Raw genomic sequence first — 22,292 nt, 5'->3', positions numbered from 1 at the left:
GCAAAAAGCTAAATTTACCTGATTTTAGTAATAAAAAAGGTCATTTTACTTGATTTTAGCAAAACGAAGGTTTTTCAGCCGCTTTGTTCACAGACACCAGCCGCCGAGCCAGTTGGGAGAAAAATAAAAAGCTGTCGCGATTAAGTGCGGTTCCGGATGTTCGTTGCTGGTGGTTCTTGTGGTGGCCAACTCCACGACTAATTGGTAGCTGAATCGACACCGGATGCTTACAGGTAAGGTCCGATCTTGAAGTATTTAGATACTCCAACTTCTTAATTTCTAATTTGTGTGTTTGTTTTTTTCTTCCAGGTTCAAACTGCAGCATGAAACCCGCAACAGTCCGACAACTGGAATTTCAACAAGCTGCATCCGGAAAACATCCCGGTGCTTTCTTTGACGAAGGTGGAATGGCATTTCGCTCGCCAGTAGGTGCGTTCCCATGATCGGAACTTACGTTTTACGAAAAGTGTGAAAAAATATTAAAAAATATGAAAAATAAATTTCAAGTGAATGAAATTTGTGTTTTCCATTCAATATTCAAACATTCCCCTGATTCTCCAGAGAAAAAATAAAGAAACATGAAATTACGGATCCGGGAAATCTTTTTCTCCGGTTTTTGCTAGAAATTTGAGTAAAAACTGCGGCGGCTAACTTTTTTTTTGTTTGCTAAAATTTTAGTAAAAAAATATTGCTAAATTGATTGCTAAGTTTCTAGCTGGTCAAATTTGAGCAAAATTTTGCTAAATTCTGGCCTCGAAAATTTTGTGTGTGTACAGATGAAAACTAATACTCGGTTATTCAGCTCTGTATAAAAAGTTTGCTGTTGTTGGAAAGCTTTGGGCGGGGATGTCAAAGCAAACAAATTTTCCAAATTCGCTACCGGTTATCACAATGGTTTCAATTTTTCATCATTTTTGCGTTGAAATCATCATAAATATCTCACGAAAGGTATGTATTCTTATAATTCAACTTCATTGTTTGACCTTTACAATGATTTCAGGGATATTTTTCACACAGTTGCGGAAGAAGCCAACGGTCGTGTTTGAAACTGGCTGAAGTTTGGAAAATGGTTCATCGTTCTGATCTTTATTTAACGCTCCTTATGCTGTTCCGGAAAGTCGAAAGAATGCAACTGGAGGTACGAGATTTTCTAAAATGAATACGAACCGCTTAACTAAAATTTTTATTTTCATTAAAGGATGAGCTTGATGCCTTCTCGCCCGGTTAAAATTATTTCCTCTGATCAAAACAGAGCCTATTTCTCTTCAAACCTTTTACCCGACGGGAGTGCTCTACGAAATACTGCAGTTGAAACGCCGCGGCCGTATTTTGTTCTTAAAGAATTGGTAAGTAGTATATTTTCTAAAGGAAAATGGTGGAAATTACGACGGCAAAGTACTCGACAGCAAAAGATTCTGAAGAAAAATCCCTTACGGGATTTCCCTGCGGGAAATTATCTCGAAGGATTATTCCTATTTGGTCGGAAATCTGAATTTTGGTTTTTCAGTTTAACCACTTCAACCTTAATATTTAACTAGGCTTTCAATTTCTGATCCCCGGTTAGAACAGTTCTGATTGATTCACCCTGATTTAGGTTTTGGGTTTACTGTAGTATAATACATTTATTTTTAACTCCATTTTATTATTTTTATTTTAATTATTAAATCGACTTTAGTATTTCATGCTATGTATTATTTTCTCATTTCGAATTTAAATTTCTAACGTCATTCAATCATTCTTCCAGATATATTACACCCATGACTGGATCGCACAAAAGCAAATGCCGGACGATCGTGCCGGATGATGGAAAAGGTGGAACAAATCGACGACGATAACTCTACCAAGGAATCCCAACCGACGGTTAAACATAAGCGAGCCTTCAAGTATCACACGTTAGCTTGAAGGCACCGAAGCTATGGATCTGTTTTAATCGTTTAAATTATTGCCTTTGAGGATATAAATAAACATTTAATTCCTGAAAAAAAAAAGTTTTTTAATCGAAGAAATTCCTAACTTTACTTTTGCAGAGAAATTTCCAAAATGCATGGACATCCATATGTCAAAATATACAGAATTGACTAATTGGCTGAAAGCTTTCGAATGAGTAAAAGCTTTTTGCTCACGCTCTGTGTAAAGCGCCCAAACATAAAACTAAGTGGAGACACTTTTCTCGAATCTGTATGGATTTTTATACAGAACAGAATAACTTTGTTTACCGTGTGTACAATTGTTGGGAAGAATGATGGATTTGTTGATGCAATAGAAAACAAGTCATAATATTTTATTTGAAAAATCTTTATTAAAAAAAATCCGTTTCGTTGATCCATTTCATTTTCTCCCCGACGGATGTTTGATGCACCTCGGATTCGTTAAGAAATCATCGCAATTCCCTGTAAAATAACCAAAATCATGTTATTATTATAAGATTAACGTTAAAAATGTACATTTACCATGAAAATTTCCTAATTCTTTGTTGTCGAAAACAAACAAAGTCGACTGCCTCGCACAAACTGATCCAACTCAAGGTGAGTATATATTCAGGAGGTGTTCCCGAATAACGAATTCCCGATTCAGCCATTTTTTCTATGTAGGCTATGCAACTATACGGAACTCATGAAGTTTGTTTACCAACAAACCCCAGAAAAGCTGAGCAAAAAATAAACAAACTCATTGAGAGCCCCGCTCACTCCTCGCCTACTTACTGTGAAAGTCGGAGAACCTAGTGTATCTAAGAACCTTGATCCAACTTTACTCAGTTGTCGCCTACAAGCACTCGAATTCGCTGAGTGCCAATTTTCGAGTCGTCTGAGTAGCCGTTACTCGGAAAACTGAGTCGTTTTAGATCAAGCGACGGCTGCGCTATAGAAAAGGCGATGTCTGAGTAAAATGGAGTCGGGCTCTGAGTATTTCAAAATTTGCGAGGTCACACTCAATGCAGCCAAAAATTCGAATGAACGGACGAAAATGGATAAGCCGAAGAAAACCTTTACATCCAAGGCCTTGCTGAAGCAACTGTTCGACGGAGAACATGACGAGAAAAAGTGAGTCACCGACACTATGAACTAGCAATAAAAAATATAAGGTCATAAAATGAGAAATCTTTAGCCCAAGGTGTTGAAACTTACATATTTCGGTAGCTCATAGCAACTTGTGGTCTTCGAAGCATTTGAGCAGATTTATTTAAAGAACATTCCTACCAAATTTGTACAACAATCAGGCTTCAATGTTCAAAACAGGAGTGAAAAAGTGGTTTACGCTGATTCACTAGAATAAATCAAGGCTAATTTCCATACGAACTTGATCGTTCATTAGGGTTGATCGATACAGCTCAAAATTGGCATGGAACCTTCTGCTAGGCCAAGGTACATATTACAATTGATAGTTTAAACGTAATTTGTATTCCTATGTCAAATCAGAGGAAATGTGATATAGGCAAAACATGCTGTGATATCTTCAGAAAATAAACTTATTTGAATTTCGTGTACCATCACGTGTATTCATGAATTTCTATCTTTCTTTTTTTTATCAAAGAAAAGCAACGATTGCGGGCGAAAATATTGTCGATCACTGTAAAACAGTGTGCAACATCTTATGCAAATATATGGGGGAAGAAATTTCGCCCAGTAACTGAATATTATTGATAAGAATCGAACGGTATCATAAACTGAGTAAACTCTACGCATCTAAGGGTTAGACAAATAGAACGGTGAAGATTAGTAGTGTTGATCTTAGCTCTCTCACAACTGGCTTGCGGTAACCTGCAGAGGGGGTTCTCCAATTTAATAAGTTAAAAAACGGCTACCATGACTTCTGGATTAATCGTGTACAATGTTAGTTTCCGCGTACAAAGCATACTAAACTTAGAGCTCTTCTTATCAGATTAAAAGTACGCCTTAGGGAAAGGAAACGCTCGACTCGATTCCGCCCTACAAATTACCCACCAGCACGTTCCGATTGCCAGAAGCCGCCGATTTGTCGTCGGAGGTGTCCTTTTCGCTGGCCGCCGCCGGTGTCGCTTCCTGGCCGCGGATTTTGATATTGTATTCGTCCTTGAACTGGTTGATTTCTATGCCCTTCTTGGTGATCTGTTCCTTGCCGTTTTCGATCAGCTTTTCCAGCTGGTCCTTGTTTGTCACTAGCTGTGGCAGCACCACCTCGACCGTCTGTTCGCAGAGCACCCCACCGATCAGGCGGAAACACTTTCGGCCCGATTCTACCGTTTTCAATGTGTCGATCACCGTTCTGGGGAAAAGGGTAAGAAAAAAAATTTGTGAACAAACAATTTTAAAGGTTTAAAGTAAAAAAATATGCTTTTCTTAAAATTAAAACAGCTGAAACATGTCAACCACTAGCCGAATTTAAAAAAAAAATGGCCTAGTTGAATAACTTAAGCCTCTATCAATAGTTTTTTGAAATTTATTTTTCCTCAAGTCCAAGTACAAAGAAGTTTGAAATACCGATTGAAATATAAAGACAACTTTTTACCTCAATTTTCCCGCGTTTTCGATGTTTTAATTTGTTAACAACAAGTTTAAAATGATGGAGGAGAAGACTTCAGATAAGACTACAGACCTGCAACATGAGACTTAAGACTGAAACTAGAGACTTGAAACCTGACAATTGAGATCTGAGACATGAGACATGAAATATGGGATTTCAGACCTGAGGCATGAAACTTGAATCCAGAGACATACAACACGAGACATAAGAACTGCAACATGGGACAAGAGAAGATCATGAAACAACAGACATGAAAAATGGGATATGGAGACATGAAAAGTAAAGCATGAGACTGGTCTTAAGTCTCGCGTCTCAGGTATAACTTCTTTCTCATTTTAACATTTCACGTTTCATGTGTTACATCACATCTCACGTCTTATTTCTTCCCAGTCAATTATTATTCTACCTGACTTTTTTTAAACGTGTATTTATGGCAGCTAACTGACAGTTCAACTGCCGGAATCCTTAGTATTTGTAAGTTTTGAACCCTGCAATTGAAATCTGTCACACATACATCTACACTTAATGTTGTTCATGCTTAAGCTACACAAACAACATGAACCATCCTTCTGATTGTTCATCTTGTTCATGTTTTTTTATGCAAGTATGAGTGATGGCAGCATGGCTGCCCATCGGCCATGCTGCAAGATTAAAAAACAATGATGGCTGCAGCAGTGGCTCCAATGGAATTTTATTTGGCGAATTTGAGTAAATTTCAATTATGATGAAATTGAAGTTGAGATGATTTTTTTAAATATTAATCCAATATGTACAATATTGAAATATAGGTGTAAGCAAAAATCAATGATTCGAAATTGAAATTTATAAAACTAAATAATCTATTTGCATATGTTAAAATACGTCAAATATTTTTACAAATTTTAATAATAATTTAAAAAATAATAATAACAATTTATAAATCAATGTAGTAATATCACAGAGTTATATTCTCTGTGGGTATATTTAAGAAAAATTAGACGTTTAGCAACTGATTTGGCACATTGCGTCAATATCTCATTGCTCAGTATACGTAAACGAACTGTGCGTGATTTTAGAATTTAAAACGGTTTTAGATTAATAAGCAATAGCATAAGACGATCATAAGTTGATGATCATTTAACTCAAAATCATCAAGATTGATTCACAATAATCCTTAAACAAAATAACTGATTTCAGACTAAAAGATTTTGTTCTAAAAAAATGTTGCATACATTTCGAACTGCATGCTTAGCAACACTGGCCCTGATATAAACAATTGCCCCACACGTTCGGCCATGTTGAACCATTAATGCTTGAAAAATAACCATAATCGAGGTTTTGTGGGTTAAGTCGTTTTATGAGTTTTCCGCGAAAACTCATAAAATGAGATTTTGAAGAGAACTTGGATTATGGTTATTTTTTAAACGTTTTCCAAATGTGAATAATGGTTAAAAAACAACCGTTTTTGGAAAAAGGGCCGAAATTCTTTCTTTTAAGGATTGAATGAAGATTTACGTAATTAATTACGTATTTAAAAATGTATTAAAATAAATAATTCGTCATTGTTGTTTTATTTAATTAAAACGATATAGAATTAAACTAACAAGTTACATCTTTCAACATGGATTCAACAACATTCATTTATAACATAAAATTATTTTTCCATCGATGGTTCACAACTTCGATTGAGGTATGGTCACGTATGATGCTGTACTCTCCCGGCCTGGGGATCCTACAACTTGACAGGAATAATTTCTAATCCGGTTCCTTTGGAGGGCTACTGGTTAATTGCTCGTAATAAAACATACTTCTTGAGCTACTGCAGTCAAACCGTGATTCGGGAAATATAAAAATTGAATTTCAATCCACCATTTGCCGAGGGTCAAGTTCCGGATCTTGCTCGTCCCACTTACTCCGGAAGATGAAATCGCATGCCTAGATGACCATGGGGAATGACCTGAGAAAATAGAAACATTTTTTTTTAGAAGAATCAAAACAGTTAAAAACAAATTTTGCAAAATTTATATCATCCCGCTTTTTAATCGCGAAATTTCCTGAAGACATTCAATAGTATATGAAAAAACTCACCTTTTCTCCTGCTTTTCTTCTTTAAACTGGGATCCTATATCCGGATCTTCCTTGTTCCCATCGGTTGGTATATTCGGCACATTTTTCCACTGCACCATTTAAGTTGAAAATCCGACGATCACGGCGCATTTCTTATTAGTGAATTGCAAGAGAATAACGAAGCATTGTTTTGACGAAAATTACCTGACCCGAATGAAAAAAAAACAATGGCGGACGCGGAACGAAAAATGTTAATCATCATTGAAATTTTAACCATTATTTTGTGTTTCCACAAAAACTTTGAACATGCTTAAAATTTAACATTTTATTCTGGTTCAAAAATAACAATTTTCGACGTTTTGAAAAGAAAACCATAAAATGGTTCAAAAAAACTCGAAAATGGTTATAAAAAAACGAGCGTGCAATTGCCGTTAACAGTCGAAAAAAATCACATCATTCACCAAACAACTTCGAAGAGAAAAAACCTCTGGTAAGTTAGATTTGCAAACTGAAATGCTCGACAATAATTCATATATTTTTTACAGCCACAGAGGCCGGCTTGAGCCACGATAAGCAGATGCAGATAGTGGTTGGTGAAATAATGCAGGAACTGCCGAAGGCACATCACGGAAGACAAAACAGAATCTAAACAAGCTGAAGACCTGGCTCGCTTCCAATGTCCTCGAGTGTTCCCCGACTTGTTGACATAATGGTGTGCCATACGAAGCCAATCCGATTCTGCTTCCCAATCCGGACTGCTAGTGTGGTGAGTTATTTTTTTATGTGAAATTTCCAACATTTTTTTTTTTTTTTTTGTAACATCTTTATTTGAAACGGCTCATACCTTTAGGCTTTAAGGAGCCAAACTCATTTTGTTGGTTTACAAATGTGTGCTTAAATCTAGTTCATCACTTTTTATTAGAATAGAAAAGATGATAGATATAGGGAAATATGAAAATAAAAAGAATTATAGACGAAGATCAATAGCTTTTAGAAAAAGATATATCTCGAACATGTAGTCCAAATCTATCACGGCCAGCACATCTCTCACTGGAACATAGGGTGGTTTTCCTCGGGCCCTAAGGGAGTCTATAAAATTCCCCAGACAACCAGAAGTCGTATATTATTTTACAGATTATATCGTACGAATGTTATTTAAACTCATTTTCGTATATCTGCACCTACAATGTGCGGCCCATGCATATCCTTTATCGTATTTAAATGCATTGCATGTTTTTATTACGACAATTCGTATATATGCACCTACAATGTGCATCCCATGCATATTCTTTATCGTATTTAAATACATTGCATGATTTTATTACGACAAAATAAACCAAATCAAGAATATGTGTGCTAATGTACCTATATGGCCTCCAAAATGATACGTATATACTGGTTTTGCTGCATTATATACGAATTGTTTACACGTATATTTGCACGTATATTTGTGTTGCAAATTTGATATACCCACCAAATGGTTGTCTGGGTCGTTCTAGCGACAAGATGGACCTCACACGACCAAACAATATGCTCGATGTCATGGTAACCTTGGCCGCAACCACACAAATTGCTGCCAGCAATGTCAAAACGATAGAGTACCGCGTCTAAGGAACAATGATTGGACATGAGACGGGAAAATATACGAATAAAATCCCGACTCAGGTCCAATCTATTGAACCAGGGTTTAAGGCTTACCTTTGGGATAATCGAGTGGAGCCACCGACCCTTGTCATCCTCGTCCCATTTGCGCTGCCAGTTAACAAGAGAGTTTCTTCGAACCAGATAGTAAAATTCGTTGAAGACGATTTCACGTTGATACGTGTCGCCTTCCATCGCCCCCACCTTTGCCAGAGAGTCTGCCTTCTCATTGCCCACTATCGAGCAATGAGAGGGAACCCAAACAAAGGTGATGGTAAAGCGACGTTTTGATAAAGCACTCAAATTATTTCGTATCTTCTCGAGGAAGTACGGCGAGTGCTTTCCCGATTTTATCGAATGAATTGCTTCAACAGAGCTCAGACTATCCGTAACAATATAGTAGTGTCCAACTGCCCGTGAAGCGACGCTGTCCAAAGCCCAGTGAATAGCTGCTAGCTCCGCTACATATACAGAGCATGGTGACTGGAGACTGTGAGAGGCGCTAGATATTTCGTTGAACACTCCAAATCCTGTTGATTCCTCTGTAAGTGATCCATCGGTAAAGTACATTTTATCAGCATCGACGTGTCTATATTTAGCTTCGAAAATTCTTGGAATCAGAAGTGGACGATGCGGATCCGGGATTCCACGAATTTCCTGCTGCATAGACAAATCAAACTGGACAGAAGAATTATCGTAGTCTGGGATGAAAACACTAGTTGGAGAGTACGAAGAAGGGTTTACCTGCATTGACATGAGGACATGGTATATAGAAATAAATCTAGTTTGAAGATTTTGCTCAAGTAACCTTTCAAAATTCACAATCACCAATGGGTTCATGACCTCACACCTGATGAGGAACCGGAGTGATAGTAAATTGAATCGATCTTTCAGAGGGAGTATGCCTGCCAAAACTTCCAGACTCATGTTATGCGTTGAGGGCATACAGCCCAAGGCGATGCGGAGACAACGGTACTGGATACGCTCGAGTTTGATGAGGTGAGATTTGGCAGCTGACTGAAAACAGAAGCTACCATATTCCATCACTGAGAGAATTGTTGTTCGATACAATTTTAAAAGATCTTCTGGATGAGCTCCCCACCAGGTGCCAGTGATTGATCGGAGAAAATTTATTCTTTGTTGGCATTTTCCTTTCAGATACTCAATATGGGCCCTCCAGGTACACTTGGAATCAAACCAAACCCCAAGATACTTAAAACACCTCGATTGAGTGATCGTTCTGCCTAGGAGTTGAAGCTTAGGTTGAGCAGGTCTATGTTTCTTAGAGAAAACAACCATCTCCGTTTTCTGTGGAGAAAACTCAATCCCAAGCCCCAAAGCCCAGGTTGACAATCTGTCTAAAGTATCTTGTAAAGGTCTGTGCAGATGAGACTCGGAGGATCCTGTAACAGACACCACGCCGTCATCTGCAAGTTGTTTTAGAGTGCAGCCTTCAGAGAGACAACTGTCGATGTCACTTACGTAAAAGTTGTACAAAAGTGGACTCAAACATGAACCCTGCGGAAGTCCCATGTAAGAGATTCTTCTAACTGCAATATCTCCGTGAGCAAAGTTCAGATGTTTCTCACAAAGCAAGCTGTATAAGATGTTGTTCAATAGAGGAGGCAGACCCCGGGAGTGCAACTTGTCTGACAAAACCTCTATTGATACTGCATCAAAAGCTCCCTTTATGTCTAGAAACACCGAAGCCATTTGCTCACGTTTTGCGTACGCCATTTGTATCTCTGAAGACAGCAAAGCAAGACAATCGTTTGTCCCTTTGCCCCTTCGAAACCCAAATTGAGTATCTGAAAGGAGACCATTTGCTTCTACCCATTTATCCAAACGAAACAAAATCATTTTCTCCATCAATTTGCGTATACAAGACAACATCGCTATTGGACGGTACGAATTCGCATCGGACGCTGGTTTTCCGGGCTTTTGGATAGCGATAACTCTTACTTGTCTCCACTCTTGGGGAACAATGTTGTTCTCCAAGAATTGATTGAATAAATTTAACAAGCGAAATTTGGCGGCATCCGGAAGGTTTTTCAACAAGTTAAATTTGATTTTATCAATTCCCGGAGCTGAATTGTTGCAAGAGAGAAGGGCAAGTGAAAATTCGACCATCGAAAAGCTGGAATCCAGACCACACCTATCAGGAGGCACGTTCCGGATTATTTTTTGCACAGGTGTGGAATCTGGACAGACTTTCCGTGCGAAGTTGAATATCCATCTATGTGAATGTTCCTCATTTTCATTTGCAGAAGATCGATTACGCATGCTTCGTGCAACTTTCCACAAGGTACTCAGGGATGTTTCCCGTGATAAACCGCCTACAAAATTCCGCCAATACGCCTTCTTTTTCCCTTTGATCAATTTTTTAAACTGATTTTCGAGGGTAACATAGGTTTCAAAAAGGACGAGAGTTCCATGTTTTCGAAAATCTTTAAATGCTTTCGATTTGTCCTTATAAAGCTTGGAACATTGCTGGTCCCACCATGGATTAGGAGGCCTTTTAGGAATAGATGAATTTGGGATCGGTTTTGTTTGAGCGCCAAGTGCACTTTCATGTATCATACGTGAAAGAAAGTTATACTCCTCTAAAGGGGGTAAAACATTCATAGAATCGATGGATTTTGTTATTTCGTCCGAGTACTTTTTCCAGTCGATGTGTCTTGTAAGGTCATATACCATATTTGTTGAATTTGAAGAGCTGGCCCCATTGGTGATTGTAATTTTGATTGGTAAGTGGTCACTACCATTGGGATCAGGGATTACCTTCCACTGGCAATCCAATGATAGTGAATTTGAGCAGAGTGAGAGGTCAATTGCGCTTGGTCTTGCAGGAGGTTTAGGTACTCGTGTTTTTTCACCCGTGTTCAAAATTGTGAAATTGAAACTATCACAAATGTCATAAATAAGAGTAGAACGACTATCGTCAATTTGTTCTCCCCAGACAGTTCCATGTGAATTGAAGTCACCCAGGATCAACCTTGGCTCAGGAAGCACTGAGCACAGGTCCTCTAGGTGACTTCGATCCACTGCAACTCTATGAGGCCAGTACAAACTGACAACACATAAGTCCTTACCTCTTATAGTTGTATGACATGCAACAGCTTCAATTCCTCCTGATAAAGGGAGGTGGATTCTATAAAAGGAGTGGTGCTTATTGATCCCCAAAAGCACCCCTCCATAAGAATCGTTGCGATCCAAACGGATAATATTAAAATCGTGGAATGAGATGTTTGATTGAGAAGAAAGCCATGTTTCAGAAAGGGCAAAAATATCGCAACTAGTTTCATGAAGAAGAAATGTGAACGGATCCAGTTTAGGAATGATACTACGACAATTCCACTGTAAAACAGTGATATCTCCGACCTCTGGGCGTAAATTAGCCATCGAGAGAGATAAACACTGAAATGAGGGGCCAAGTTTGCATCAATTGCTTTAAAAATGTCTTTACTACAGGTAGCATTGAGGTTACAATGCCCCTGATTGATTCCGTTGCGTTGAAAAACGTGAAAACTCCATTTAAAATGTCGGACAACTTGAACAGTCCCGATTGAGTAGACGGTTCTGGGAAAACTTCATTAGACTTTGGGGTCTTAGAAGTCTCCGGTACTTGTGGTTTATTCTGAGGTACAAACTTCATGGAGAATCCGGGAGGGACAAGCTTTTCTTTTACAGAAGTTGTCGGTTTTTGTGTGGCGTCGATTTGGGAGCTAAATGTTGGAACCTTTTTCGGAACTCTCGGGGTCTTAGGAGCAGGTTTTGCTCGTTTTCGGGAGTTAGCAACAAAAATTACTGGGTGATCTTGATCAGTGGAGTCTGTGTCATCATTGTCCACTGGCAGCACTGAAAAAATGTTGGAGGACAGAGGTTGGATCGGGGGCGCCGCGCCCTTTAAAATTGCAGCATAAGACCGCTTCGACCGTTCTTTTAAAGAGCGCTTTTGACTATCCCAGCGACTCTTGTATGCCTCGCACGAGGAGATATCATGGGGTGAGCCCCCGCAATAGACACATTTTTGCTCTATTGCTGAGCACGCTCCTGCCCCATGATTCTCCCCGCATTGGGGACAGCGTTGCTTATTGCAACAGTGTGATGCTGTGTGCCCCAACTTAATGCAATTTTTGCAATCCATGGGTCGAGGCACAAAGAGCCGCACAGGCAGCCTTAAAATTCCGTCAATCAAGACGTAGTGAGGGAGGGCGGTACCCGCAAAGGTCACACGAAAAGAATCTGAAGGCGAGTACACTTTAACTCCATTTACGACGTTGGCAGTTCGGAGTTGACGACAATCCAAGATTTCGACCGAAGTCGAATCAAGGCTCTTGAACTTGCCAACGCCGTTGGATTTCACGTACTCTTCCTTCAGACTCGTTTCCGTGATTACACCCTCGATCTCTACGTCTCGAGACGGAATGTAAACACGGTATTCTAAATTTATGAAATTGCTGGCAGCAATTTCATTGGCAGCTTTCCGGTTGGCCACTAACACGCGCAACTTGTTTGGTCGCACCTTTGTTATACTGGTCACGGAGGTCCACCTCGCCAGATCTTTGGTGATCTGTACCACATTCAACTGTTTTCCGTTTTTTTTGGGCCGGATAAAAACCACCCATGGACCAGTGAAACCTGCGCTCTCCGTGTAGGCTCGGAGACGGGTTGCTCTACTGCCAACTGAAGATGATTCTGAGTCATCATCCATCCGAGAATGAGGAGCATCTGAAGGACCAGCAGCAGCCGAATCCTCCAGATGCTCCTCATCCTCGTAGGTAACACTCTCATTATCTCCAGTTGGCGGGTTTAACCCCCCGCCTTCACTCATATTTTATAGCGGAGACACAAAGGTCTTCCGTTTTAAAATATGAGCGAAGCAATCAATTATCGATTAATATAAAAAAGATAAATAAAAATAGAGAAGAAACAGTGAAAAAAGAAGAAAAAAGAACTTACAATTTAAAGCACTTATCACACTGTATTTTTTTCAAGTGTTCTTTGTTTGTTCCAACCACGTGGTTTTCAATTGAACCTCCAAGATGGCGATTGGAGACGAGAAAACCAGAAATAACACGCTCCTGTGTTCACTCCGTCCTGCGTCCTCTTCGTTACGACGAACAAAACGGATTCCTCGAGTCGATGCCCCGACGGTGTCTCAAACCCGGATCTGTAGGGCGAACAGGAGAGCACCTCCTGATGATGATGATGGCCTTGTACGACGGTGATGACAACGGACACTAATTTTTGGTGCAAATCAAATTGTGGAATGCCTTGTGCCAATCGTCCATAGAGGCAAAATCCGGTAATTGACGACCGAATCCTCAACCAAACTTCACGAGGAAAACTCCGAATTCGCGAAAAACCACTACACCACTTTGCTCACTCAGTGAACAAAAACTCATCTGCACTGGCCGAACGACTCAACTCGAATGATTTCCAACATTATAAAGCCAAACTTTCTTCCCTTTAACGTTCAGATCGCGGTTGTGGCCGTTATGTGAAAACCACATCGCTGTCCGCACATTAACATGACTGGTAACATTGGTGAGAACTGTCCGGCCCGTCCGGACAGTGGCTTCGACTATTCCACCCAGAGCTAAACCGGATACGAGGCGCAAAAAAACTGATTCTGAAAGAAGGCCCGAGATGGCAGAAGGCGTTCAGACATGAGGGATTCCAAAAGTTTGCTTCGAAAAATATCAGCAGCTAGGTGATGCATTTCAGCAGTCCAAAAGGAATCCAATGAGCCAGCTCAGACATCCAGCGCGAGATGAAGAAGGTTCCGACTGATAATATCAACCAATTTGTGGCTCCCGACGGTGCCGAGGCAACTTGATTGCTAGCATTTTTCCCTGCAGGTGAGTAGAAATTCCAAATAAATTCTGACAAAATCTAGCTGACATTTTCTGTTTCAGTTTTATATCCCGTACAGGTAAAATCCCTTATTTATACGCGGTAACTGGAGGAAGCAATCGGTAGTTGAAGGGCCATCCCATGCATGAACCAATCAATGGTTGCTGTTCCAGATCGCTGATGACGGCCAACTGCTAGGAAAAATTGTATTTAAAAATAATTTTGGAAATGTTTTTATATAGCTTATTGTAACATGTGTATTCAAAGCAACAGAAATAAAATTTGAAACTTATAATTTTATAATTTATTATGTTTGATTTGGATTCTTGAACCTTCTACTGAAAAAAAAACTGTGGATGGCAACACTGTAATAACGGTCAAAGAAAATTAATTAAAATGGCAACACTGTCCAGTGCCTGCACTCACACTAATGCACTTTGGTTTGACAAATTAAAACATGCATGTGTGCGCAAATGGTCATTCTGAAACGGGAAAATTCATTCCAAGTAGAATCGGCTGGGCCATATTCTACTTGGCTGCCTGCAGAAATTCTACTAGAATTCTACTAGAACTGCTACTAGAATTCTAGTAGTCCTAGTAGAATTTTTATTAAGCGGGTTATTTCTCGCGGATTACGTATCACTTCCCTCTTCTCATGTCTCATTTCTCACTCTTCACGTCTAACTTCTCACGTCTTATTTCTCACATCTCTTTTCTCAATTCTTGCTTCGCATTTTCACCACAGATGAATTTTCACGTCTGAACGTCTCATTTTCACACTATTATTTCAAAAAATAATTCCATTTTTTATAAATTGGACAAAAACTTGCATGCAATAAACTAGTAAACAATCTCTATTTCACAAAACCGAAAAATCGAATCGAATGTTGTGAACAGTTTAACGTGGTTTAACTTTCAACAGATTGAGTTTTCGAAATATTTGTCACAACTTTTCAAAAAAAAAAAAAAAAAACATTTCCCCCACGGAATTTTCTGAAAAATCAGGGAAGAGGGATTATTGGGTCGATGGTGAAAAAAGAATTTGATATTTATCCCGACCTTACTGAAAGGTAAAAAACTGGGTATTCCAGCTCATAAAGTTTTAATATATCGTACTGAAAATTCGCTATTAACTGACTATCTAAGCAAGAATATATCCGTCACGATTAATGTTTATCTTGAAAGAGGTTAAAGTAAAATTAATTAGGTTAGTGGGAAACATTAAGTTAAATAATTTTACAGCTTTGTGCATTTTCAAGGCCAAATCAAGTTACGAATAAAACATCTATCCCATTAAACCACTGGGAGATTGCCTAAAATGGAATCAAACCTGCAGCTGTATCGAACACAAAACTTCACAACTTTGAGGTTATGCTTGTGGATATTTTCCCATCAACGGGAACTAATTTTGGCAACAAGAAACATCTACCCTTAACCCCTCGGAATGAACAATCCCATCCACTTACTTGTGCTCCTTGAGGTCCATCTCCAGGGTGTTCAGGTTGTTGATCAAATTTCGCTGCTGATTCCGCAGCTGCTGAAATTCGGCATAGATTTCCTCCTGGGTTTTCTTATCCTTTGGTTTGCCGCTGGAGCTCTGCTGTTGCGAGACCGAGGGTGCTGCTACCGTCGCCATGCTTTACGGGTTGCCTTTGGAGCCGGAGATCACAGTTTTCTAACGACGGCCGGAAGTGGTTCGGTTCAGGCACCTGAATCGAGCAGGAGAACCGATTGTGGAGTTTTTCTTCCGAGAGATAAAATTATGACTACAGAAGCAGAAAGCCTACCTTTTTCTTTGTGTAGTTTGGTGTTTTCGCAGTGTTTTTGAGGATTTCCGAAAAAATCGAATCGAAACGTCAAAATTTTATTTGCGCTCAGTTTTTTAGGGATGCTCATGCAAAGTTTAAAATAATTGCAGTACTAGAATAATCAATACTTATAAAATTTCTGGACAAGCGACACTAAATTTTATTCATTTTGATTTACTTGAATAAACTTAATGTGCAGAATTCATTCAAAATGATCGTAAGCTTAAAATTCACCTATTTTGAATAAAATCCAAACGATTTCTTAAATCTATATTTTATCGACAACATTTTCAGGTCTTATTACTAATTTAATTTTTTTTAATTCAATATTCAAAATTTAGCCTGGAATTTCAGTTCCTAAAAGCAGATGTAGTGTGAGAATATGAGCAGAAACTTCAAAAAAGAACTTTTTTTTTTAAATTTTGGTATTTCAATTTCTGAGCTCCAATTTTAAATTCCAGATTTCTGATAAGATCAAAATATAGTTACAGTTACAGTTTAAAAGATACGACTTTCAAATTAAATATTTCTGTCAGTTAGTCGGTTAAAAATATAATTTGAAACTATCTTTGCGATATTCTTAAAACAGCGATCTTGATTCGTTCGCCCCTTGTGTATCTGTATATAAATAGTTTCATTGATATTTTCAACATTATTATCGAAAAATGAGTTCCTCTACAAAAAAAAAAAAAAAAAAAAAAACAAATTGCATCCAACAGCGTGACGACTGATTACAGGTATAAGCTCCCAAGCACTAATGAATGATGTATCTATCTATGAATACGTACGTGCTATCAGTCTTATCAGCAGCGTGAGCATTAAACTTTAGTCAATATCGGAAAGATGGCACATTCACGTGATTTTGATATGATTTCGAATCAAGACTATTGTATTAGAAGCTAAAAGCTACCGTTTAGTCCTTGATGTATAATCTTATTAACAGCGAATGTTTGATAATAGATAGATAATATGTAAATATAAGATTTAGGAGAATAAATTTGCCCAATTTTTTTTCGATTTTAAATTGAAAAATAAAATTTCTTTCATAGCATCAATACGTTTAAATTGTATCATTGGTGACTTTATTTCATTGAGTTATACGTAATTTAGTGGATATAGTGTCGTCATTAGCATTCATTCCTCAATACATCCTTCCAACAAAACCAACCCTTCCAATTCCAATCTCCGAGTGTGGTGAAAAGTTCAGATTCGTAATGACCCATTGTAAATGCCTACAAATTGGGAGATTCCCGGCGGTACAATATAAATATTACATGCAGATTTGTTTGTTTTGATCAACAACAGAGATAGAAACTATAAATACGAGCAAAACGGAACCATCGTCGTTTTTTCCATTTGCCATCTTCGTTTGACAATTATTATTTTGTGCTCCGGCTACAACAATACTGGCCGATTCAAAGGTACCAATATGGAACACCAGGAATGGTTGCCTATGTTCGGAACGATGCCAACTGCTGGTCGACCGGAAGTATCCCCAGGAGATTTCCGGTAAAGGGCAGCACAACTTTGCTGTTGAAATACCACTGAAGCATGAATAGCGAAAAGAGAAATACATCTGAAAAAGGTAGAAGGATGATGATATATTAACATTGTGGACTTTCAACCATCGTCATTGGTGCCTTACGAATCGTAACACGTTCCCAGCTTTCGACCATGTAGAGTTCCGTAATCATCAGGTATCGGAACCACCAGTAGTTGATGAAGTTGAGTACTTTATCGAGAAGTTGAATCATGTTTGCTTTTGGGTGGTGGTGATGAATCGACAGACGATTTGCGGTGGGATTGGCAGGCACTACAATACTCTTGAAGGGTTTCCTGGAGTTCCAATGGAAACAATTATCAATTCAGTATGAAACGTCTATGAATTCAATGGTTTACCGCACAAAAGCTACAGGATCTTTTTTTCGCCTTTAATTTTGAGCTTGGTACCACCGCTGCACCTTCTCTGGGATCGGATTCCGGTCGAACTGAAGAAGCAACACAATTTTTGATGTTTCCTTTTGCTTCAGATTCGTAGGAGGCCAGAAAATCCGGAGAATCCAGAAAATCGAACAAAATTCAACTTGACTGTGGTGCAGTAAACACTCGATAATTGCAACAAAAAAGCGCATAAAGCGCTACACGTTTATTTATCGAGAAACATTTTAGGCAATAACTTATTTATTGAGATTTTTTTTTGAAAAATTTATATCAAAATTGGAAGAAAAGTACTATCGTTTTGTATTGATTTTTAAATTAAGTTTTGGCGCATTTCTTTATAATGAAATATACGTTCCCTAAAAAACGAACTCAAACTTTCAAGCTTCAGAGTTCGTCGAGCCAAAACAAAATAGTTTACGCAAATTTGCTGTTTTCTTTTAAATTATTTGTTCACTCGCATAGTCGTATATCATTTAAATAAATCGAAAATTGTTCAAAAACTCCAGAAACAATTTCTGGAACTATTGCGTTAAAAATAAATCACAAATTGGTTAAAAAATAATCAGCGTGTATTAACCCCCTTTCCCTTTTCCGGTGCTCTATTCCATAAAAAACGTAAAATATTTTAACTTTTGTTTGAATCGTCATCGTTTTAAACATAAATTTTATAGCAATAATATTTAAAAAAACATCCCGTTTTCATATGAAAATAAAAATGTTTTTTTTCCAACGCACGATCTATGGACGCCCCATTTCTGTCTGTGGATGTGTGCATTCTGCCTGCCAGGCAGAGAAAAAATAAACGCATTTTGTTTTTCTCACCGCTTCCTTTTGCTGTCATCGACGGACGGAAGTTTGGAAAAAGATCATTGAAAAGTGAAATTTTTTATTCTGCCGATTGATTTTACGTTTCAGTTTAGGAAGCAAACGATGGCTACATGTTCGTCAGCAGTGCCCCAAGCGATGCATTTCTTGGATCTTCCGGATTTGATGATCGAACAGGTATTCGAGTATCTCAGCTACGATGAAATCGCCAAGAAGAGAATCGTGAGTCACAAGGGTTTTTGTTTTGTTCGAAGATTCAGGAATTATCTAACATTTGGGCTTCGGTTCCAGGTTTGCAAAACAATCGATCGGGTTTGCCAGTCGCTTCTCAACAGAGGATTTATGAAAATGATAAAACGGCACAATTCCAATCTGAAGGCTATTAAGTCGCAACTTCCGAGAAGAGAATCGGAACGAAGGAACCATCCGTTAGCCAAACATTCGGATATTCTCACATGCATCGAAACCAGAATTTCGATGCTTTCGATGACTTACTCAAAGTATATCGACAAGGATCTGTGTTGTTTCATCCCGGGAAAGGTCATCGATGAAGTATTCAATATACTTCGATTAATCGAGAGCACCTCCAAGCCATTGAGAGCTCATGAGGTACTGCAGGAGCTGCGTGACATTTCATCCATGGCGATTGAACACTTCGATGAAAACATTGCCCATAAATTGAAGCGGATTATGGGCGTTCATCATCATCAGGGAGGCAGCCATCTAGCTTTTCCGACGCCGGGCTTCATTCAGAATGAAGTTGTGCTGCCGTGCGATGTCAACGGAGAAAAGCTGATTGTCCCCACATTGAGACCGATTTCACCCCACAAAACTACCCCGCAGCCACTTTACTGCCATTCAAGTACCTCGGCTTGCGATGCCAGCCGTGTCAACAACGCCTCTATAGCCAGAATCAGTCACAGATCAAATGTACTGCGGGTCTCAGTCTCCAAAATAGTCAGTGCCATGCAGGGTTACAAAAAACAGTTGAAAAAGATGAAACTGCAAATCTCCCGAAACAGCAACGAAATCAAGGATCTTCGTCGCCGTTTGGATGAGTCCGAAACAAAAAACCGCGAATTGATAGCCAATATCAATCAGCTGAGTTTTGGAGGCGCTGCTGCACCAACTTCAGAACTGTCCGTGGTTGGAGCTCCGGAATCATCGGTCAAAGCATCAAGAGGCTCTAACATAAAACCTAGCTCGGCAACCATTATCTTGAAACGCGTCCTAGCTGAAACGGAATCTCTGGTAAACTCCACATCGGGACCGAGCATCAGCGGATCTCGATTGCTACTTCCAGATCAGGAAGATTCCGGCAAAAGCGCAAAGCGTTCCAGACCGAGTGAGGATTAAATGATTCCTCGTATCAAATAGTTAACCAAAAGAATCTTTCGCAGCTTCAGGCGACTCAATGCAAAGTGAAATGATATCTCTCTGAACAAAGAAAAATTGTCATCTTCATATAGTATGATTCACTATTTAATTTGCCATAAGCTCAAAAAGTAACTATAAACAACCCGGTAAGATGTTGGTCCTTTTAATCGATATTCTATTTAAGAATCATTTGTATTATCAAAAATTAAGTCGATTTTACTTTCATTCGGTCGATGTGGTAGAAATTTGAAAAAAATAATGCTTCTCCCCATTTTTATAAAGCTTCTTTTGAAATTTAAAATGGCAAAAATCGACTTACAAGAAGACTCCTTAAAATAACCAAGAACAAAGGACTGGCTTTGAAAGGGTTCTAAAATAAATGTATACTGAGAGAAAATTGCGTTCGTGTGTAATAAATTTCAAACGAACCTATTTATCCAACAAATATGGATTGTCGTGCTAATTCTTATCTGAACACTTTTTTTTAGTTTAAGATACCTAACTAATACTGTGTAGAATTAAGCTGCTGGTTGCAGTACATATTCTTATAATGCGCCGTGTTGAATAAAAAGATTTCTGATAACTTATTGAGGAAAACAAATTCTAATGTGAATGATTGACTTATATCCAAAAATGCATAATCTAAATCACACAGTGATTGTTTTACCAACCTAATGTTTACCAAACATAGGAATTAGGAATTGTTTACACATTAAGGACCGGGGGAAATCAAAGCCGGGAATCACCAAAATTTGGCGTTTTATAACTCAGAAACCGTTGGACTCAATTTATCAAATTCAATTTATCTGAATTGTCGAAAATGTTTAAAATTTTGTAGAATAAAGTTTCTATTGAATTTATAGCATTTTATGCTTCTTCTAAGTTAAAGTTGCCATAAGTTTTCTCGAACGTATACGGGCCGCTCAAATCCGTGCAATTTTATCTCAAAACCTGGCTAAATCCGGGTATTTCATTTCAAAATGTTCAATCCAAAATCCGGGCAAATTTAGACAAAACCCAGGAATTTTGCAAGAATCAAGAAATAAAAGATTGAAACACATCAGCATATTGAAACCGTATTTCCTCTTATTTAATTTTTGGCATTTCGGCGAGTTATGAAAATTCAAGGTAGAATGTTTAGACGGAACATGAAAGTATTATAATAGGTGGAAAGATCAAAGCTAAAGCGCTTTGGGTAGAAGAAATTGAATAAATAGTTGGTGAAAATGTGAGCAGGGCTTTTGTTTTGCGAACAACTTTTAAACTACACGGAAAATAAAAAAAAGGTAAAATTTACCTTTTTGCGAGGTGAATTTTTTCCACCCCTCTTTCGAGGTAAATTTTACCTTTTTTTCATTCACCTAGAAAAAGGTAAATTTTACCTTTTTTCAATTCACCTAGCAAAAAGGTAGATTTTACCATTTTCTCATTCACCTAGCAAAATAGTAAATAATACCGTTTTCCCATTCACTGATTTAAAAGGTTAATGCTTGTTTGTTTGATTGGTTTCTTCAATAATAATTAATTTAAAAAAAACACAATTCATGAAAAAATTGGTATATTTTTGAAATAAATAGGGAGTTACCTAATATTTATTTTTGAAATATATCACCGTGTTCTTTAAAAATTGTTGAGGTAAGTCCTTTGTTCGCCAAGCTTGTCAGGTCCGGCTTGTCCGGAATAATATCTGAAGGCTGACGGGAATACAACACGAAGCTCTGTGGGCCGATCTGAAACAAAAGCAAAGTATTATGAAGAGAACCAGCACAACTAAATGAAATCTAAGAAAACACTTACCATTTTGTTCCGATTTTCACATATTGTGCACGAAGCAGAACTTGTTCCTCAACGGCAAAACAGCTTAACCTCAACAAACGGATTCGTCAAATAGTTACTTTTTTTCGAGATGATTTTTACCGTTTTGTTGAGCCCAATCCAGGTCAACTTCACCTCGCTACGAGGTAAGTTTTACCTTATTTGGATTTACCTTTCTTTCTAGGTGAATTATACTTTTTGATTCAGCTCAATTCAGGTGAACTTCACCTCGCTACGAGGTGAAATTTACCTTTTTTGGATTCACATTTTTTCTCGGTGAATTGTACCTTTTTTCATTCTTCGTTTCAGGTATATTTTACCTCGCTGTGAGGTGAGTTTCACCTCGAATAGGTAGAAGTTACCTTTTTGGCTTTTTCGAGCATTCACCTTTGCTGTCTCGGTAAATTTTACCTTTTTATTATTTTCCGTGTAGGTACTTGTGTGATTCTTTGCCCCTCGCCGTTTCAATGTTGATAGGAA

At 38.3% G+C, this 22,292-nt stretch overlaps 3 protein-coding genes across 5 annotated transcripts; 1 reads left to right on the top strand and 2 right to left on the bottom strand.

Annotated features, from left to right (window-relative positions):
• Nucleotides 1-3,475: 3,475 nt before the first annotated feature.
• On the bottom strand, nucleotides 3,476-15,941 carry LOC129756392 (probable prefoldin subunit 2). Of its 2 annotated transcripts, XM_055753250.1 has the most exons (3): nucleotides 15,834-15,941; nucleotides 15,513-15,755; nucleotides 3,476-4,242 (listed from the first exon to the last, which is right to left on the bottom strand). In XM_055753250.1, exons 2-3 carry the CDS (start codon nucleotides 15,680-15,682, stop codon nucleotides 3,927-3,929), a joined length of 486 nt encoding a protein of 161 aa, XP_055609225.1. In that variant the 5' UTR covers nucleotides 15,683-15,755; nucleotides 15,834-15,941; the 3' UTR covers nucleotides 3,476-3,926. The 2 variants fall into 2 exon arrangements, with proteins under 2 accessions (XP_055609225.1, XP_055609224.1); XM_055753249.1 differs by lacking the exon at nucleotides 15,834-15,941 and having other exon boundaries at nucleotides 15,513-15,827.
• Nucleotides 15,942-16,913: 972 nt separating this feature from the next.
• LOC129756404 (uncharacterized) lies at nucleotides 16,914-17,899 on the bottom strand. 2 transcript variants are annotated; one of them, XM_055753265.1, is made up of 3 exons: nucleotides 17,754-17,899; nucleotides 17,500-17,690; nucleotides 16,914-17,430 (listed from the first exon to the last, which is right to left on the bottom strand). In XM_055753265.1, exons 2-3 carry the CDS (start codon nucleotides 17,606-17,608, stop codon nucleotides 17,306-17,308), a joined length of 234 nt encoding a protein of 77 aa, XP_055609240.1. In that variant the 5' UTR covers nucleotides 17,609-17,690; nucleotides 17,754-17,899; the 3' UTR covers nucleotides 16,914-17,305. The 2 variants fall into 2 exon arrangements, with proteins under 2 accessions (XP_055609240.1, XP_055609241.1); XM_055753266.1 differs by having other exon boundaries at nucleotides 17,759-17,886.
• A 685-nt stretch (nucleotides 17,900-18,584) lies between these two features.
• On the top strand, nucleotides 18,585-20,598 carry LOC129754596 (F-box only protein 28). The gene is made up of 2 exons (XM_055750743.1): nucleotides 18,585-18,842; nucleotides 18,912-20,598. Exons 1-2 carry the CDS (start codon nucleotides 18,726-18,728, stop codon nucleotides 19,974-19,976), a joined length of 1,182 nt encoding a protein of 393 aa, XP_055606718.1. The 5' UTR covers nucleotides 18,585-18,725; the 3' UTR covers nucleotides 19,977-20,598.
• Nucleotides 20,599-22,292: the final 1,694 nt, after the last annotated feature.

Source organism: Uranotaenia lowii, chromosome 3, assembly GCF_029784155.1.
Source record: "Uranotaenia lowii strain MFRU-FL chromosome 3, ASM2978415v1, whole genome shotgun sequence".
NCBI lineage: Eukaryota > Metazoa > Arthropoda > Insecta > Diptera > Culicidae > Uranotaenia > Uranotaenia lowii.
This window is presented reverse-complemented; position numbering and strand designations above follow the sequence as displayed.